Source organism: Vanessa cardui, chromosome 17 (genome assembly GCF_905220365.1).
Source record: "Vanessa cardui chromosome 17, ilVanCard2.1, whole genome shotgun sequence".
NCBI classification, from domain to species: domain Eukaryota; kingdom Metazoa; phylum Arthropoda; class Insecta; order Lepidoptera; family Nymphalidae; genus Vanessa; species Vanessa cardui.
Window position 1 is genome coordinate 794,808 of NC_061139.1, and position 18,320 is coordinate 813,127.

The 18,320-nt window shown below is 39.2% G+C and overlaps 1 protein-coding gene across 2 annotated transcripts; it reads right to left on the reverse strand.

Moving 5' to 3' along the window:
• Nucleotides 1-1,494: 1,494 nt before the first annotated feature.
• Nucleotides 1,495-17,787, reverse strand: LOC124536699 (protein transport protein Sec31A). Of its 2 annotated transcripts, XM_047113260.1 has the most exons (26): nucleotides 17,685-17,787; nucleotides 17,279-17,506; nucleotides 16,962-17,098; nucleotides 15,618-15,787; nucleotides 15,363-15,445; nucleotides 15,140-15,256; nucleotides 14,272-14,416; nucleotides 14,025-14,171; nucleotides 13,611-13,775; nucleotides 13,002-13,076; nucleotides 12,818-12,918; nucleotides 11,989-12,101; nucleotides 10,716-10,804; nucleotides 9,958-10,014; nucleotides 9,547-9,631; nucleotides 9,318-9,428; nucleotides 9,027-9,224; nucleotides 8,755-8,960; nucleotides 8,490-8,636; nucleotides 8,213-8,330; nucleotides 7,904-7,990; nucleotides 7,318-7,796; nucleotides 3,746-4,039; nucleotides 3,240-3,365; nucleotides 2,931-3,002; nucleotides 1,495-2,502 (listed from the first exon to the last, which is right to left on the reverse strand). In XM_047113260.1, exons 2-26 carry the CDS (start codon nucleotides 17,479-17,481, stop codon nucleotides 2,308-2,310), a joined length of 3,720 nt encoding a protein of 1,239 aa, XP_046969216.1. In that variant the 5' UTR covers nucleotides 17,482-17,506; nucleotides 17,685-17,787; the 3' UTR covers nucleotides 1,495-2,307. The 2 variants fall into 2 exon arrangements, with proteins under 2 accessions (XP_046969216.1, XP_046969217.1); XM_047113261.1 differs by lacking the exon at nucleotides 9,958-10,014.
• Nucleotides 17,788-18,320: the final 533 nt, after the last annotated feature.

An 18,320-nucleotide genomic window follows, 5' to 3' on the forward strand; every position in this document is an offset into this window, starting at 1 on the left:
GATGTTAACCTGACACTGCCTAAGGAATTCTGCAGAGACCGAAACAGATAAAAATCTGAACGTGCAAGGTCAGGACTATACGGCGGATGCCTTAATACCTCCCAGCCAAACTCTCGTAATTTTTGTTGAGTGGCTAAAGATGTGTAAGGTCTAGCGTTGTCATGGTGAAAAACCACACCCCTTCTGTTGATCAATTCTGACCGATTTCTCTCAATTTTTTGCTTCAATCTCATCAATTGTTTGCAATACATTTCTGAATCGAGGGTCCTGCCGGGCGGTAACAGCTCATAATGAATGATGCCCTTCCAATCCCACCATACACACAGCATTACCTTGTTGCGAGTTAATCCGGGTTTTGCCACAGTCTGTGAAGCTTGACCGGCCTTTGACCACGATCTTTTTCGCACGTTCTTGTCGTATGTGATCCACTTTTCATCACCAGTTATCAGCTTCTTCAAAAATGGTTCGGTTTCATTACGTCGTAATAAAGAATCACAAATGAGTACACGGTTCATTAGGTTTCTTTCAGTGAGTTCATGAGGCACCCATATATCGAGCTTTTTTGTGTACCCAGCTTTATTCAAATGATTCAAAACCGTTTTGTGGTCAATTGCCAGTTCTTCAGCTACATCGTAACTACTAATATGCCGATCTTGCTCCACTTTTTCAAAAATGGCATCAATTTTGTCTGTAACAGGGCGACCAGACCGAGATGCATCTTTGATATCAATATTTCCGGCTTGAAAACGCTTAAACCAAACTTGCGCTACTCTCACAGATACTGCATTAGGTCCATAAACATCACAATTTTTTTTCGCGGCTTGAGTTGCATTTTTACCTTTTTTATAGTAAAATTTTAAAATGTATCGAATTTCTTCTTTAGATTCACTCATTTTAACAACAACAAAAACAAATGAAAATCACACAAATTCCTAATTTGAATTTGGAAGTGCCTTCTTTAAAATTAAAACTTTTTAATGATACCAAAACCAGCCAGATACAAATGGTATAGCCAGAGATATTTTATTACAAGTTCATACATACTATATGCGAAAAGACTTTTTCCCCAACCTAATAGTACGAAATGACGCAAAAATTCAAAATGAGAATAGAAAGAGAAGCGTGAATGGGTATTAATTTATTGGAAATAATAAGTAAAAAATGTTATTTTAAAAATATATTTTATTATAACTTTAATACAATATTACTTAAACGTACATTAGCCAACATCATTCGATTACAAACATGCGTTTGATACACAAAAATATAACATTAGTCATAAAATAGATTAAGTAATCAAACTCAAAGAATGTCTTAAGCGACGTCCGTCTCACATTAGCGAACAGCACATTCAAATCGTAATTAAATATTTACATAAATACAATAAATTTAAACATTTTAAAATCAATTATATAATTTAATTTATAATTTCTAAGTGCTAGAAGATTTTAAAATTAATCATTGATTTTAACACAATAATAGCAACACTTCACTTAACTTTGGTTGCACAGATACAAAAAAAACAAACTTGAGAAATATCGTTTTTCTGTCCATTTATGGATTTTATCAAATATCGAACAATGAAAAATCTTTCAATGACATTCCATTTAAATTTTACTTTGATTGCAAATCGATTGTCTAAACGATGATTTGTGAACCAAGTGTAGTGTCGCCTTAATAGACTCGAGTTATCATAAACATTTCGAATTAAATATTTACTAAAATCATCTATATTAATTATAACACATATGAAATAATTTACTATTAAAATGTCTGTATAAATATTTGATTTCAATAAAAATTACCCGACGTAAATTAAGCAAGGATATTTCAGCAATCTATATATTATGGATATTTTTATTCTCATTTAAAAAATCCTCGTTTATAAAATGTACAAATTCTACTGAACTTGATCCTATATAATATTGCTAGCGAGTGTATACGAGGCTAGGGGAAAATGGAGCTCTTGAGGTAGAAGCAAAATTAGATTACAATTCGAATTTAAATTTACTATGCGATCCATTTAACGACTTACTTTACGTCGATAGCTAACTAATATAATACGTTTTTAATCGGCTAAACTGCTGGAGGCTCGATTAATATGTTAGGTGTAAATGTATGTATGTACATATGTACAAAACACATACTAGTTCAAGCGGTATCTAGTAAACAGGCCACAAATAAAATTCTGCCGCTTCGGCAATGGGATCGTCTGAGAGGAATGAATGGTCAGCTAGGGGGGGGGGGGAGTTAGATTTGTTAGGAACGTCTCGATACAGTAGCAGCCCGGGCCGGCGCGCGGGGCGTTCACCGCTGTTGTGGTAGCGCCTGCAGCTGCGCGGCCAGCAGGAACAGCATCTTGAGGCCGGGCAGGAAGGCGGCGGCGGCGGCGAAGTCGGGCCCCGTGGCCAGCGCCGCCACGGCCGCCACGGCGCGCGCGTGCTCGCCCGCCGCGCCCGCCGCGCGCGCCTCCTGCAGCTGCGCCAGAGCCGCCTCCGACAGCTGCCACGCACACCCAGGGTTATTTTATTTTATTTTATTTTATAAGGATCTCCAACGTTAGTACACAAAAAACTTACACTAATACATTCACAAACTTAACCTATACCTATGCACTCACAATTATAGGAGAACACAACATGCTTCGTATTTTATAAAATATCTAGTCTAATATATATAATAGATATAGGTTAGAGCCGAATATAATAGAATAGGTTAGAGCCACACCCGCGCAATGCCGTCGCGGTGCGAGAGATCCGCGATTGACTAATTAGCGTTGTGAAGCTCCCTTCGCTATACTTTGCAGAAGGTGACTGTCAAACTCGACACTTAGCTTACCCTTCAGTCAATATCCTCAGTTGTAGTTTCGCTATCCTAGTACGTTATATTTTAATGAAATGTCCTACTACTATAATCTATCAATGACTCACCCTGTGTTCCCGCAGCATATCGTACAGTGTCTCGAGCCTTCTTTGGACATCTTCTAGTTTCCTCTTCATTTGCTGGAAATAAACGATAAACATAAATACCATTTGTCCCAAAATATCAATTTTGCACTAGACAATGCCGCCTTACATGGCAATAAATCTATTTTTGTGAGAAAATATCCTAAACTGTCAATTTTTTTTTTTTATTATTTTAAACAAAGGTGGTCTACATTTGCTAGACCACCTGAGGGTAAGAAGTCACCATAGTTATTAATATTTTACATTAATATGTTAAGTTTTTTTTAACGTTACCTGATTAGTAGCCTTTTCGGAACAAGCGTTCCGGAGGGAATCAAACACAGTTTGCAAGTCGACGTATTCCGCCGGCAGAGGACCCTTCTGCACCGGCGCCGGCTCCGCGGGAGCGGGACTCTCCACCTGGTGGCGACGGCAGTATTATGAGATTCGAAGATTCTATTAGATATTAATAATTCTTTCCATCACCAATGCGCCACCAACCTTGGAAACTTTAATGTCACCACGTCCTTAGTCCCTACAGTTACACTGGCCCACTCAACTTTCAAACAGAACGCGATAATACAACGTATTGCTGCCTGTCGGAGAAATATGCAAGTGGGTGATATCTACCCAGAGGCATGCTTCAGACCAAACGGTTTAACGGTCTGGTGATATCATCGAAGACTTTTAACTTTTATTAAATTTAAAATCAATAGGCTTTAGGCTTATATTACGAACCATATCATATTATGAATTAATGTAATTTAAAACAATGAATTGGTAATCAATGGGAATCTCACCTGTTGAGGATATCCGGTTTGCATTCCCTGCTGGTAGGACCCTTGATACTGTTGATCCGCGTACTGTCCGGGGTACTGAGCGTTCTCAGCAGGGTACTGACCCATTTGACCTGGATACTGTTGCTGTTGGCCAGGGTATGGAGCCGGCTGGCCTGGATATTGGGTCTGTTGTCCGGGGTACTGAGCTTGCTGGCCGGGATATTGAGATGTGGGTACTAATGGCACGTATTGAGGGGGCTCTACGCCGAATAAGGGATGCGTGATCGGAGCTTGTTGTTGGATCTCTTGCTTTGGCTGAAACAAAATGAAAATATTCAAATACGCCGTTTTATTGAGGTCATTTTGAGATTTAACTTTTAGTAATATGTTTTGATTAAAATAAACAATAAAAACAAAACAAAACCAAGGAAAAACCATTTTTGTTGCTACAGGTATTATTTTATTTATGTTTAATTACATACGAAAAAACATATGTTTTGCTTTTCATAAGCATTTTAATGTAACACTAAATAAAACCTTAGACTTTACATATCTATATAGAGAGTCAAGCCAACTTTTCTGTTGACGCTACTTTTGACACTCGGCGAATGTATGAGTGTGTAGTGAATGTATATCATACTACTTTACTAGTGTGCTTGTGACCACTGTTGACACTTATATTTTACGCTTAGCTTTAACAGTCTATCTAGAGATATAAGTAATCAAAAACTAAAACATATGTGGTACTGGATGGGTTCCAAAATAAATAGATAATGGTTTCACTACTCAAATAAAATCTCTTCATCAATGAGCTGAAGCCACTGCGCCATTCCACTGACATTTGTGATATAAATACTCTACATATATTCTATCACACTGTTTTACACACAAAACAAAATTAGTATAAAACATAGCAAACAAAAGAAAAAAACAGTACACTTGAGGGAGGGGAAGATGTAGATGTGATTATAGATAAGTATGATACTTTTTTATGGAATAGGTTGGCGGGCGAGCATAATATGGGTCACCTGATGGTAAGTGGTCACCATCACCCATAGGCAATGACGCTGTAAGAAATATTAACTATTTCTTACATTGTCAATGCGCCACCAACCTTGTGAACTAAGATGCTATGTCACTTGTGCCTGTAGTGACACTGGCTCACTCACCCTACAAACCGGAACCCATCTGATGAGTGGTAGGTACCTACCCAGGCGGGCTTGCACAAAGCCCAACCACCAAGTTACTCTATTAATCTATAGTATCTATTTAAACACGACTTTGAAATTTGAGTTTCATCGCAACTAAAAAACGTAATAACCTTTAATATAATTACTTTATGTACTAAATCAAAACAATGGTAGTCAATAGAAACTATCGGGTTGGCAACTAAGTCATTGCCGATTTTGTGGATAGGTGGACTTCACAGTTTCTTTTGTTTTGTGAAAGTGGTCGAAGTTACTAAACTACACTGTTTCTAATTGTTTAGACTTCTCACTTTAATTTAGTAAAAAATATATACCAATTAGTGATTTAGTTTTGTTTTCATGCCAATTAAAAAATGGAAAACAGGTCGTGCACTTCAGACATATTTTATTGTATTACTTCCGAAAAGGTAAAAACGCCTCGTAAGGACAAAATAAGTTATGCCTTATATGGAAATGAAGCCTTGAAAGAAAAACAGTTTCGAAATTGGTTTGCCAGATTTCGTTCTGGTGATTTTTCATTGAAAAATGCTCAAAGATCTGGCCGCCCAGTCGAAGACGATTATACCCATATCATGGGCGTTATTGATCCAGATCGTCATAGCACAACACGAGATATTGCAGAGAAGCTCAATGTAACGCATACATGCATTAAAAATGTTTGAATATGTCAAGAAACTCGATTTATGGATCCCTCACCAGCTCAAGGAAATTCATTTGACGCAATTTATTAGCATTTGCGATTTGCTTGTGAAACGTAACGAAATTAATCCATTTCTGAAAAAAAACTAATTACTGACGGCGAAAAGTGGTTACTTTATAATAAATTTAATCAGAAAAGATCGTGGGTGGTGCAAGGTGAACCTGCCCAAACGACATGAAAAGCAGATATTCACCAAAAAGAGCTTATGCTGTAAGACTGGTGAGATTAAATTTAAGAAATTTTGTACTTTGAACTTATGCGACCAAACCAAACGATCAATTCAAAAGTGTATGTTCAACAACTTGCCAAACTGAACGATGCAGTTCAAGAAAAGCGGCCGGCATTGTCAAATCGTAAGGTTGTTGTTTTCCACCATGATAACGCAAGGCCCTACATGTCTTTGGTTACTCGTCAAAAATTATTGGAACTGGGTTGGGATGTTTTATCACATCGACCATATAGCCCTGATCTTGCTCCGTCAGATTACCATTTGTTTCGTTCCATGCAGAATTCCTTAAATGGTAAAATCTTTAATAACGCTGATAACATTAGATCACATTTAATTCAGTTTTTTGATGGCAAAGATCAGAAATTTTACGAAAGTGGGTTTTTTCCACTCCCCGAAAAATGGCGAAAAATCATCGACAAGAACGGACAATTTCTAATTTAATAAAGTTACATTTTTAAACAAAAATTTCCAATTTTCCTTCTTACTTGAAATCGGCAATCACTTAGCCTATTCGGTGTCGAACGACAGACAATAGTTGCTATCTTACCAATTAAATTACACATGTGTTGTAAAATTTAATTATTATTATTGAACCTGCATGATAATTAACGAATACTCTTCATGTATAAGAGTCGAGATGGCCCAGTGCTTAGAACGCGTGCATCTTAACCGATGATTGCGGGTTCAAACCCAGGCAAGCACCGCTGATTCATGTGCTTAATTTGTCTTTATAATTCATCTCGTGCTCAGCGGTGAAGGAAAACATCGTGAGGAAACCTGCATGTGACAAATTTCATAGAAATTCTGCCACATGTGTATTCCATCAACCCGCATTGGAACAGCGAGGTGGAATATGTTCCAAAAACCTTCTCCTCAAAGGGAGAGGAGGCCTTTAGCCCAGCAGTGGGAATTTACAGGCTGCTGTTGTTGTATACGACATTTTATCGAGTAAAGGGTCTTATTAGCACTGTTAAGGGACGAAAAGTCATTGGCACTCAAGCATGCGGCTCACGGCAGGCTACCTCGCAGAGCCGCCGGTGCTCTATGATGAGTCCCCAGCGGCGCGTGCCGGCGTGCAGCGCCGACATGTCCTCGTGCCCAAAGCACTGCGGCGCAAACGCTCACTATACACTCGCTACGGGCTATTGCGACATCGTACGACCAAATACAAATCTATCTTAAATATAGACATTTTACACGAGATATAATTAATAGAATTATCTTTTTCCCTTATATGTTTTATTTTTTAATTTACTATCCATCGAAACGTCATTAAAAATGAGCTTCTATACCGATCCCGCCTTATTTCGAAACATCCACCTGTATGATCATTACATACCGAAAAAGTTATACCATAAATAATAAAAAATATTGATAACAGACAGACAACGTCCGTCTGTTTGGTAAAAATTTTGTTACGAAATGAATAAGGGATATAACTAACTAACTAACTGACCTTGGGCCTCGATGTCAGCATGGGGGGGTCGTTCCAGCCCGGCGCCGCCGGCTTCGGCGCGGGAGCGGCCTCCGCTGCCTGATAGTAGTTCCCGTTCATCGGCGGGTGTATGGGGTTCAACGTGGCATTGTTCGACGGGTTTAAGGGAATCATGGGATTCAACGGCGCCGGGTTAACCGGATTCATTGGATTTAACGGCACTGGATTTAATGGGTTCATCGGATTCATCGGAGCTGGATTTAACGGTGCTGAATTTAATGGGTTCATTAATGGTGGAGGATTCGATGGATAATTCTGTTGCTGGTTGATAGGTGTGAAGTTATGACTCGGCACGCTAGCCGCACTGTACTGATCCGGTATGGGGCTGTTGTACCCGTAGGAGGGGGCCTGGGGTGGGTTGTTGAAGCTGTATTGATTGTAAAGAGGAGCGGACTGAACCGAGGGATCAACTTTGTATTTCGAACGACTTGTGATTCCACCTGTAGACAATTTAATGTATCGTCATTGCAAATGTGATCGTCGATTTTATGAGTTATACACATATGAAAAGATATAGCTGTTGCCTTAAGTATTATATGTTACATACCGGGCTGTGAAGATACGCTCGCGGGGCGCGGCGGGTGAGAGCTTGCGGCCCAACTCTGAGGCTCGTGGGTCGCTGCTGGGGGGGGTTCTATAACAAGTAATCATATTATGTAATATGAAGCAACTGTCTTTCTTGTCTTTAGTTCATTTTCAAAGAAATATTGAGTTCTAAACGTGTTTTGACGTTATAAAAATAAGAGGTTTTAATCTTGAAAAACATATTTGTAGCGTGTTTAATGTTTCTAATTTAGTTTAGACCTAGTAGTACCAAAGATGTGGTACTCCACCTTAGATTATCTAACCAACTTACGCATTTTGTACGCCCCAATGTTTTCATTGTAGTTCGAGTGAGTGCTCACTGTACGCGCACGCGTCGACGTCTGCTGGTGCTGCGGCTGGTACTGCTGCTGCTGTTGCTGCTGCTGCTTCTGATAACCACGAATTAAAGCTTAATATCGGTGCACTTGTTAGTGTTACCTCTAATATTCGATGGCGATCGGCGTCATAATACAGTACATATTAGCAGCGGTCACGTGGGACCCGCGGTGCGTCGGCAACCTAAATACAGTACACAGAGCGGAGCCGACCTGTTCCCTTGCGGCGAGTGCGGCGTGCAGGCGCTCGCGCAGGTCGGAGCGCGCGCCGCGCAGCGCCGCCAGCGCGCTGTGCAGGCAGCCCTGCGCCGCCACGCGCGCCGCGTAGCGGCTCAGCAGCGCGTCCAGCTGCCCGCCCTCCTGCCGCACGGACCGCGACATTATTAATCGACGCAGTTCAATATTTTTTTGCTTCTTTAACTACTACACGGCAATAACGTGAATCGGCGTCCCCTGGGAAACGGACGTCACTACCGACCTGCGCGGGGCGGCCCTGCACGGCGGCGGCGGCGCGCGTGAGCAGCGCCAGCTCGGCCTGGCGCGCCAGCTCGGCGGCGGAGGGCGGCGCGGCCCGCAGCGCGCGCGCGGCCAGCGCGTCCCCGTGCGCGCCGCACACGTAGCACAGCGTGGCCGCGTCGCGCAGCGCCGGCTCGCTCTCGGCCGCCAGCTTGTCGCCCAGCACCTCTGCACAGGGACACGGTACAGTCGGGGGCGCGCGGGCGGGGCGGGGCGGGCCGGGGCGTCACCCACCGCAGTAGTGCGCCAGCGCGTGCGGGTCGCAGTGCGCGGCGAGCGCGGCCAGCGCGTGGCGCCAGGCGGGCGGCGCGACGGCGCGCAGCAGGCCGTCCCAGGCGCCGCGCAGCAGCGCGCCCGTCACGAGCGCCACGGGGTCGGCGGCGCGCGCGCTCAGCTGCACGCGCTGCACGCGGTACTGCAGCTCCGGGCTGCCTGTGCACACACACGGGGTACAGGGGGCGCTCCGGGGCCTCGGTGTCGACTCGTGTGAGTGCCCGAGCCATTTAAAAATCCATAAATAATTACCCAGCGAGGCGATGATGAGCGCATCGGACACCCTCTTCGCCTCGAGGCACAGGTCGACGGCCTCCTCGATGTTGCCGCACACGAGCGCGCGGCAGATGAGGCTCGTAGAATCTGTACAATTATCCTTGTAAACATTTTTTAGAAAAAAGTGTCGAACAGTAGCCGTCGGATAATGTTACTGCACTTTATTAGGAGGCAATGTAAAAACTTTATTAAAAAATAAATTTACCGTCCCCGCTCGGTATGACGACGTTAGTCACCGTCGGTTCGAGGTCTATACTCGCGAGCTTCTTCTCGATCAACGTCTGAGCATCCTGCACACAAAACATATCATTAAAATATTTCTATTATCATTGTCTTTAAGAAAACACCGGTAAGGAATAACCGGTGGTAGCTTCACCTAATATAGTTTCATAAACGACGATTCAAAAACACTTCTAAGGGCTACTTGGATTTGGTATAATATTTTGATTTTAATCTTCAATAACTCTTGTGGAACAATGTTTTGCTGACTAAATTTAAAACGTACGTAATGTACCAAGAGTCGAATTGAACATTGAGAATGAGTTAAATGAATGAAAAAAATCGAATCCTCAAACTATGAAGGCTAATTATTTTTACATTTTAAAATCCAACTTACAGAGAGGTCAGTGCTTGTGTCCGTGGACAGTTCCGCCTCCGTCTCGGTGCTCTCTCCCTGCGTTGTTAGTGTGACAAGTTTGACAATTAGTGCAGAAAGATTACGTGATCAAGCTACAAGTTTTAGCATAGATGTTTGAGTGATTAAGCGTTCGTGGTCACGTGGTAATTGAGAAATCGTTGCCGGTAGTTGCAAATAATATTTCCTTTGTTCTTCAAATAGACAAATGCCACCTTAGTCTACCCGTGACCACGAACGCTGTGCTCGAAATGTCGGGATGTCCAAAATAACTAATATACGCGATTAAAATCCGTTATAACTAGTTTTATTTAATCGTATTAGTCTTAGTGCGAGCTATTATGAAAAACTCGTATAGGAAAAAAATTAGTCATACGTTCGACAGCTTGTATGAAGTAAGATATAACTTTGTACTAGCGTCTAGAAATTTATATCCCATACAATGTTATGTTATATTAATCAATCTGTTTTAATTAGATTAGGTTTAGTAAATTTACAAATGTAAGGTATTTATTTTGGTTTAATAAAATTATTACATATAGCAACACTGGTATAGAAACGTCAATATCAATAATGTATTGAGCACACATGTATATCTGTATTTACATATGACATGTATATAAAGAAATCGTGGTTGGAAGGTATAGCTTAGGAGAGTGTTCAAACATGAAATCAAAAGAACCCATACATAGTATTAATGGAACTTTAGCCCTAAGAGAATATGTACGAAACAAACTCACTCTACTGAGTCCGAAGTTGTCCTGTGGGGCGCGTGGTTCATTATTCTGTTGACTCTTGAACTTCGACGATATCTCTTCTTGTTTGAAGCCTAATAAAGTGAAATATAATAATTAATGACTTATGTTAAATCAGAAGCCTATTTGATAGTATATGTTAGTATGTATAAAGAAACGTTTTTGACCAATGAGCGCACCGCAACAGTATTCTGAGAGGATGCAATGTCAATTTTTGTATGAGCTGTCAGGTTACATTGACAACCATTGAGGCTCGTTTTTTTTTTTAAATAATCTAGAAAACAAGTTTGGCATCATTTATTCAGACGTGACTATAACAATTTATCTATACTCCAGCCAAATTCGATGTGGAATGTTTAATAACAAAGCGTTGCTTAGCAACCAACGTCAGGCAGATGCTTAAAACATTTTTAGAAATATGTACAACAATTATTTTTGATGTTAATAAAAATTTAAATTGATGATTAATAATAAAATATTTAAGACAAAGGACTAAGCGCATTCTTGGTTATAATTATAATACTTATGATCATCTGGAATAATGTAGATTTCAAAAATAATACCTCTATTTTATTTGCGTTAAAAAAATATTTTTTTAAATTAATTAAAATGTAACCGCAATAAAATTTCTTAAATTTTATCTGATAATTATATATTAGAAGAAATTCTAAATATATGTGGTGATTATAGTGCTATATTTATGCTAGCCAAAACAAGATGTCTTTTTTTTTTAATCTGTGTGTAATGAAACGTTGTGTGTAATGTTAACATTCTTAACCTGTTGTGCTTATACTACCATTATAATATGACTAAAAATATACACCACCAATTATGTAGAGCCTGTATCGCTATTATATGCCTTCCTAAATCTGCCAATTGCTTAAAAAACACTCCAAATGTTACAAACCTGCGATTTCTTTACGTCAGTATTAAAATATAGGGTTATTAGTTTTGTAGTAATATTATAGTGGTAATTAAAGATTTTTAAACTTTTATTTTAAGCTAATTTTCATATAAATTATGTATTGACCGGCTAAAAAATTATTTTGGATTCTGTATTAAATTAAAATTTTTGTGTTTAAAAAGGAAATTGTGTTATAATGAATATAGTTGTAATTATAATAATTATTATTTTTTATTAAGAGTGTATCAACCCTGATTATGATGACTCATGGTTTGTTTACTAAAATTCCAGATCGAATGTGGCTGGAGTATAGAGATAATGTCTCTAAACTTAGAGACAAACTGATCATCTCACCGAGCAAGTTGAGTATCTCGGTGCGGTACGTGGGGAGGAAGTTGGCTCGCAGGAAGAACCACGTGTAGCGCTCATGCTGGTCCGTCGCTGCGTCGCCCTTCGCTCGACAGTACCTGGGAAAAACATTACATAAGGGATGCCTCGTTATTCTAGTGTCACTACTTTTTTTTTATGGTATAGTTTGGCGGACGAGAATATGGGCCACCTAATGGTAAGTGGTCACCATCGCCCATAGACAATGACGCTGTAAGAAATATTAACTATTCCTTAAATCGTCAATGTGCCACCAACCTTGGGAACTAAGATTTTATGTCCCTTGTGCCTGTAGTTACACTGGCTCATTCATCCTTCAAACCGGAACACAACAATACTGAGTACTGTTATTTGGCGGTAGAATAACTGATGAGTGGGTGGTACCTACCCAAACAGGCTTGCACAAAGCCCTACCACCAAGAAAATTTTTTGTTTTGTTTTTTCTCTATCTACTCTTATCTCTTCCTGCTATTATCTATAAGCTGATGATCTCCCAATTTAGTGAAAATTAATGATTATTTTGTAAAAATATGTGAATGGTGTAAATCTTAAAGATTCCAAATGAGTCAAATTGTAGCCTTTAAAATTATTCGCGGCATTAATCTCGGGGATATATATAAAAATTCAAATGACCTTGTAAGAGCCTAATTGAATAAGTATATTTCGATTTTGGTCCTTTTCATCGGATAAAATATTTTTCCATATGTTATGTACTCGTATTTGAAAAAATATATGAGATTAAATTCAGAATCAACGATGAACCATGTCGATCATAAAGAAATAAAAATACACTCACTCAGCCAATTTCTCCGCAGCGCCGGGCTCCTGGCTGAGGGTTAGTCCGATCACTGTGTCCAATTCGAACGCCTTTTCGACTATTTCCGGTTCACTTACTACCTACGAATCATTAAAATATATAATTTATATATAGCAATGTAACATATAAATAATGTATCAGTTTAAGATAAATATGTAATTACCTGGCTTATGTACACCAGCTTGCGTGACTCGGTCTCTTGCGGGCATTTCTCGAATGTCACTAATTTTCCACCGAACTGGAATACAGATATAATAAAAATATAAATCAACCTATATTTAATTCTAAAATGGAATAAAAACTCATAAAATGTATGTCTATATGTATGTCTAATGTGTCAGTCATAAATATCCAACAGTGAAATATGAATGCATATGTTTAATTGTTTAACATGTTGTATAGTGTTATACTGTAATGAATTTAGAGTATTTGCGTTACATAACATGTTTGAGATTATGCTCGATATGGATTGTACAGTGTGCCACGAGCGGCGTGTGACGAGGACAATGTGTAGTGTGATGTGCGCGTGTGGCGTGTACAGCGTGTAGTGCGACGTGCGCGTGTGGCGTGTGCAGCGTGTAGTGCGCTGTGGGATGTGCGCGTGTGGCGTGTACAGCGTGTAGTGCGACGTGCGACGTGCGCGTGTGGCGTGTGCAGCGTGTAGTGCGCTGTGCGACGTGCGCGTGTGGCGTGTACAGCGTGTAGTGCGACGTGCGACGTGCGCGTGTGGCGCGTGTGTCGTGTAGTGCGCAGTGCTCTGAGCGACGCGTACCGCGAACTTGGCGGCGGCGGGGCGGCGCATCCAGCGCGGCGCGCGCGGCGGCTGCGCGGGCGCGGCGGGCGGCGGCGCGCTGAGCTGCACGGCGGGCAGCGCCGCGAACGAGTCCGCGCCGCCGAACGAGTCCATTATGTTGTTGTTGCTCGCGCTGCTGCCGCCCTGGGGGGAGAGTCGCGACTTAAGGTTATACGTCGTTTTTTTAACGATATAATTAATTACCTATCTACTAGTGAGTGACGTGGTTACTATAGGAAAGTATAACTGCTACTTAGAATATAATGTCCCAACAGTTAATTTTCACTCACTTTTGTAATTTCACGGACTCGCTCACCAATCAAAGCTTGATCTCACAACAACATAATATGTGAATTTAGAATAACACCAGCGTCTTCGACGGTCGATACTTACCGCGACGCTGCTGGTGGCGAACAGCGTGTGCAGCGCCAGCGAGTGGTCGAAGGAGGCGGCGGCCAGCAGGCCGGGCTCGCGCGCCGCCCACGCCACGTCGAACACCCACGCCGACTGACGGTTGACTTCCACTACCAGCTCACCGCCCTGGTGTATGAAACGATAATTAAGTTAATAATAGCTTATTCAATCCTTTGACGTACTTTGATATAAAATAATATTCTCGCAGATGTAAAACAACACTCACCGGTTTAGTGTTGTTGGGGTTCCATGCGAGCAGTCTGCCATCTCGGCCGGCCGACAGCAGCAGGTCGTGGTCGTGTCGGCTCCAGGACAGCGCCAGCGCGCCCTTCTCGTGGCCCTCCAGGGTCGCCAGCGGGGACGCAGCCAACCTAGGAGACATTTAATTATTACACATGAACTTGTTTTATATCATGACGACGTCAGTGATCAAGTAGTGTGTACACAAGATTTCATGAGTACGCCACCCTGAGGTTGCGGGTTCAATTCCCGGTTCAGTTTTGAATGTTGTATTGGGTCTGGGTGTTTGTAGCACCGTCGTTACTTCTGATTTACCATAACTAAAGTGCTATAACTACTTACATTGAGACCAGAGTAATGTATATGATGTTGTCCAATATTTATTTATTATAACAAATAAGTCTATTAAATAAAATCATTATATTTATATGATCAATCGGTTCAGTGGACTTAGTTGAATGGAACCGCAGTACAAAATCCACACAAATGAACAAGTGTCGAGAGTCGAGATGGCCCAGTGAGTCGAGATGGCCCAGTGGTTAGAACGCGTGCATCTTAACCGATGATTGCGGGTTCAAACCCAGGCAAGCACCGCTGATTCATGTGCTTAGTTTGTCTTTATAATTCATCTCGTGCTCAGCGGTGAAGGAAAACATCGTGAGGAAACCTGCATGTGACAAATTTCATAGAAATTCTGCCACATGTGTATTCCACCAACCCGCATTGGAACAGCGTGGTGGAATATGTTTCAAACCTTCTCCTCATAGGGAGAGGAGGCCTTTGGCCCAGCAGTGGGAATTTACAGGCTGTTGTTGTTGTTGAACAAGTGTAGCGATATATAAGCTATCGCCTACCGGAGGTCCCAGAGCTGCACGACGGGCGCCTGGTCGTCCTCGGAGGCGACGCACAGCTGCGTGGCCACGCCGGGGTGCCACGCCAGCGCGCGCCAGCGCGTGCGGAACTGCGAGTCGCTGCGGGAACAGTGTTAGAACATGTGAGCGAAATTATACTTCAAGGAATAGTAAGAAAATTCATATTTACATTTTATAGACACACTTGGGTGTAATATCAACATACCTCAATTTCATAATAGGTTCATTTTTTCTAAGATCCCATACTAAACACCTCGTAGCAAATGTGGATCCTAGAATATGTTGAACCTGAAACAAATTAAACAATAAAAAATCTAGAAAGTTATTGCTAAAGTATAATGGAAAAGATTTCAGTCATTAATTAATGCAACAATGCATTCAAATGAATGAAAAAAAATCTCAATTTAACCTTTCTGCTATAATTGACATATTATAAGTATTAAATACTATTTCTTATTACCTGCTGATTCCAAGCTAGACCCTGGACATGGTCGTAAGGTTGGCTTCGATTGCCGGGTGCCATTGGTTGACTAGTGTTGTTAAGATCCCAGATAAAGATTTCACTGTCTGAAGCACCGGAAGCTAAGAGATTCTTCTGATAAGGATTAACGTCGAGCGCTGACACATGACCTGAGGAGAAATATTGCAAATTAATTTATAAATATTAGGAAATATGTAAAAATTATGACATAGAATTATTAGGAACTTCTATTATTTTATGTTTTCAAAAACTGCATTTTTATCATGTTATTATATTCATTAATTTTAGGTATGCTGTATTAAATAAGTTATCATGCTATCAAAAGTTAACATTGCAAATACCCTACACATCCTCATACCTTTGTGTGATAATAATATTAAAATAATAATTTTGTAATTAAATAAACCTGACAAAATGTAATCTAATTTATATTTTTGCTGTCTTTACTCTTAGTCGCCTCATGCATTCTAGGACACTCATGCTAGTATTCATAGAACAATTTTTACTTTTTTCTAAAAAATGCCATTACAAATGTTCCAAGTGACATATTAGTATTACATGATTATTAACACAAAAATACTGGTGCACTTTAGTTTATTGAATATTAATAGCATATTAGACAAAATAATAATGTTATCTATGGTAATAAATATGTAATTTCTTACTATAAACCATAATAATCAGATATTAAAAAAAAAATAGATAAATTTTTTTTTTTTTTTTAAATAAACCAACTATGCTATATATAACTATAAATATAGAAAATTCCTAAAAAAATGATGCTGACACTCTGGGTTATATCAAAAAATTGATAAGACAGCTGTCTATAGTGTGTTTTATTAATTGACGCTAAAGTTTTTATTCAGTACTCAGATAAGGCATGAGCATCTCTTATCACATATACAGTCAGTCAGTCAAAACACTCATATTAATACAAATGCATAACTTTATAATGTAAATTACTATAGTAGGCAGACATGTTATTCAAAATACAATTTTTTTTTTTTTAAATAATAAGAATGTCATAATGCAATATGCCATTTAGCAAGACAGATAGAATGCAATTTGGTAAAGCAAGGTGTCTCACTACCATAGTTTGGTTTAACATATTAACATCAAATATGAATTATTTCACAATTATATTCAATTGCACTGCATTATTTCATTTATAAATAAGTTAATTGTAAAGTGACGATTCAAAAGTGCTTGTAAGGGCCTACTTGAATAAAGTTTATTTTAATTTTTATTGAGAAATCATTTTGAAAAATAATGTTGAATAGCAGTTTTGTAATAATCATTTATATTTTTTTGAAAAAAACTTACCATTATGTTTGGAACTGCTACCAATAAGTGAGTCGCTAGCATTATTAAGTAATTTCTCTGCACTATAAAATTCTAACAAGCCTCCATCACAGCCACCCACGATGATACCAGCACCTGACCATACTAACTTTTGAAACCTGTAGGAAATATAATATATTTTATTCATGTTTTAACAGCTGTTATTTTGTGAAGTTTACATTTCGATTTTTAAAATAGGACTATTTTAACATATTTTTATACACATTTTGAATTAATTAGAATGAAACAAATAAGAAATCGAAATATATGCAATTTGATATATTTTTCAGTTAACTCACTTGTGCTTTGTTTGTATACTTGATTTCATTTCAAAGTCAAGACTTGAGTCACCCAAGTTAAGAGAATGAAGTTCCAAATAGGAATTCGTGCTGAAAGAGGCATCAACTTGCTGAGCTGCGGAGCCGGTCACGAGCATCGTCGGGTAATGCTCCGCTGGCGACCAGCTCATATTCACCGTCCTTTTTAACTCTTTGATCTTCATCTTGATGCAGCTGCCTCACTAAAAACTATTAAACAGTTCAAACTAATAAAAACACTGAATTATGTCACACTATTTTGAACACGTAAGAGAGCAAAACTAAAAGGACAACGAGTAAGTTTGTATCACTATAGGATTAATTAGGCTTGAAATATTTTTTTCAAGGATTAAACTCAGAAGATTAAGCGGTAAATTATTTTATTTACCATAAAAACACCGAGTTGGCACTTCCAACGTGGCTGACGTAAATATTCCTGATTTGACAGCAAATTTAAATGACGTTGATTGACAACTGTTTTTTTTTCATATGACACAGACTGTTAAAAAATTAAATGTGTGTTATATCATATTCTTAAATGACAAAATTTTTTATCGAAATAATGAATTCTGAAATTATATAAATAATTAATATTACTGTACTCTCTTACCCTATAATTTGCCAAATAGCTCTTTACATTTTGCAAAATTTAAGCAGGACAAAAATGTTAAGAAAAATAAAAAGAATGAATTGAAGGAGGAAGAATAAAATTAATGTCATTCAAAGATTTTTATGGAGACTAGTTTTGTAACAATTTACAATAAAATATCAAAAGCAGCTATAAGCGCTTTGAAAAAAAAGGTAACTATTAATTTAATTTGAACCCATTGGCCATTACATTATTTAAGGATGTATATGTAATATATGTTTAAATAATAAAATGTATACGTACTGTTTATGTGTGTAATACTGTCGTAAGAATAAAGTACAAGGTAGTATACGTACTCTTTGGACTACAATCTACACTATATACATATGATAGAACATAGATACTTTTGATAAAATTATAACACCTTTAATTAAT

What these genes read in the sequence shown, in the direction of transcription:
- LOC124536699 (XM_047113260.1), bottom strand. Translation starts at nt 17,481, where the DNA reads ATGAAGATCAAAGAGTTAAAAAGGACGGTGAATATGAGCTGGTCGCCA. An exon ending in TAGCAGTTCCAAACATAATG is followed by an intron (nt 15,788 to 16,961) that starts GTAAGTTTTTTT and finishes ATTTCTCCTCAG; the next exon opens with GTCATGTGTCAGCGCTCGAC. An exon ending in CGTCATACCGAGCGGGGACG is followed by an intron (nt 9,429 to 9,546) that starts GTAAATTTATTT and finishes ATAATTGTACAG; the next exon opens with ATTCTACGAGCCTCATCTGC.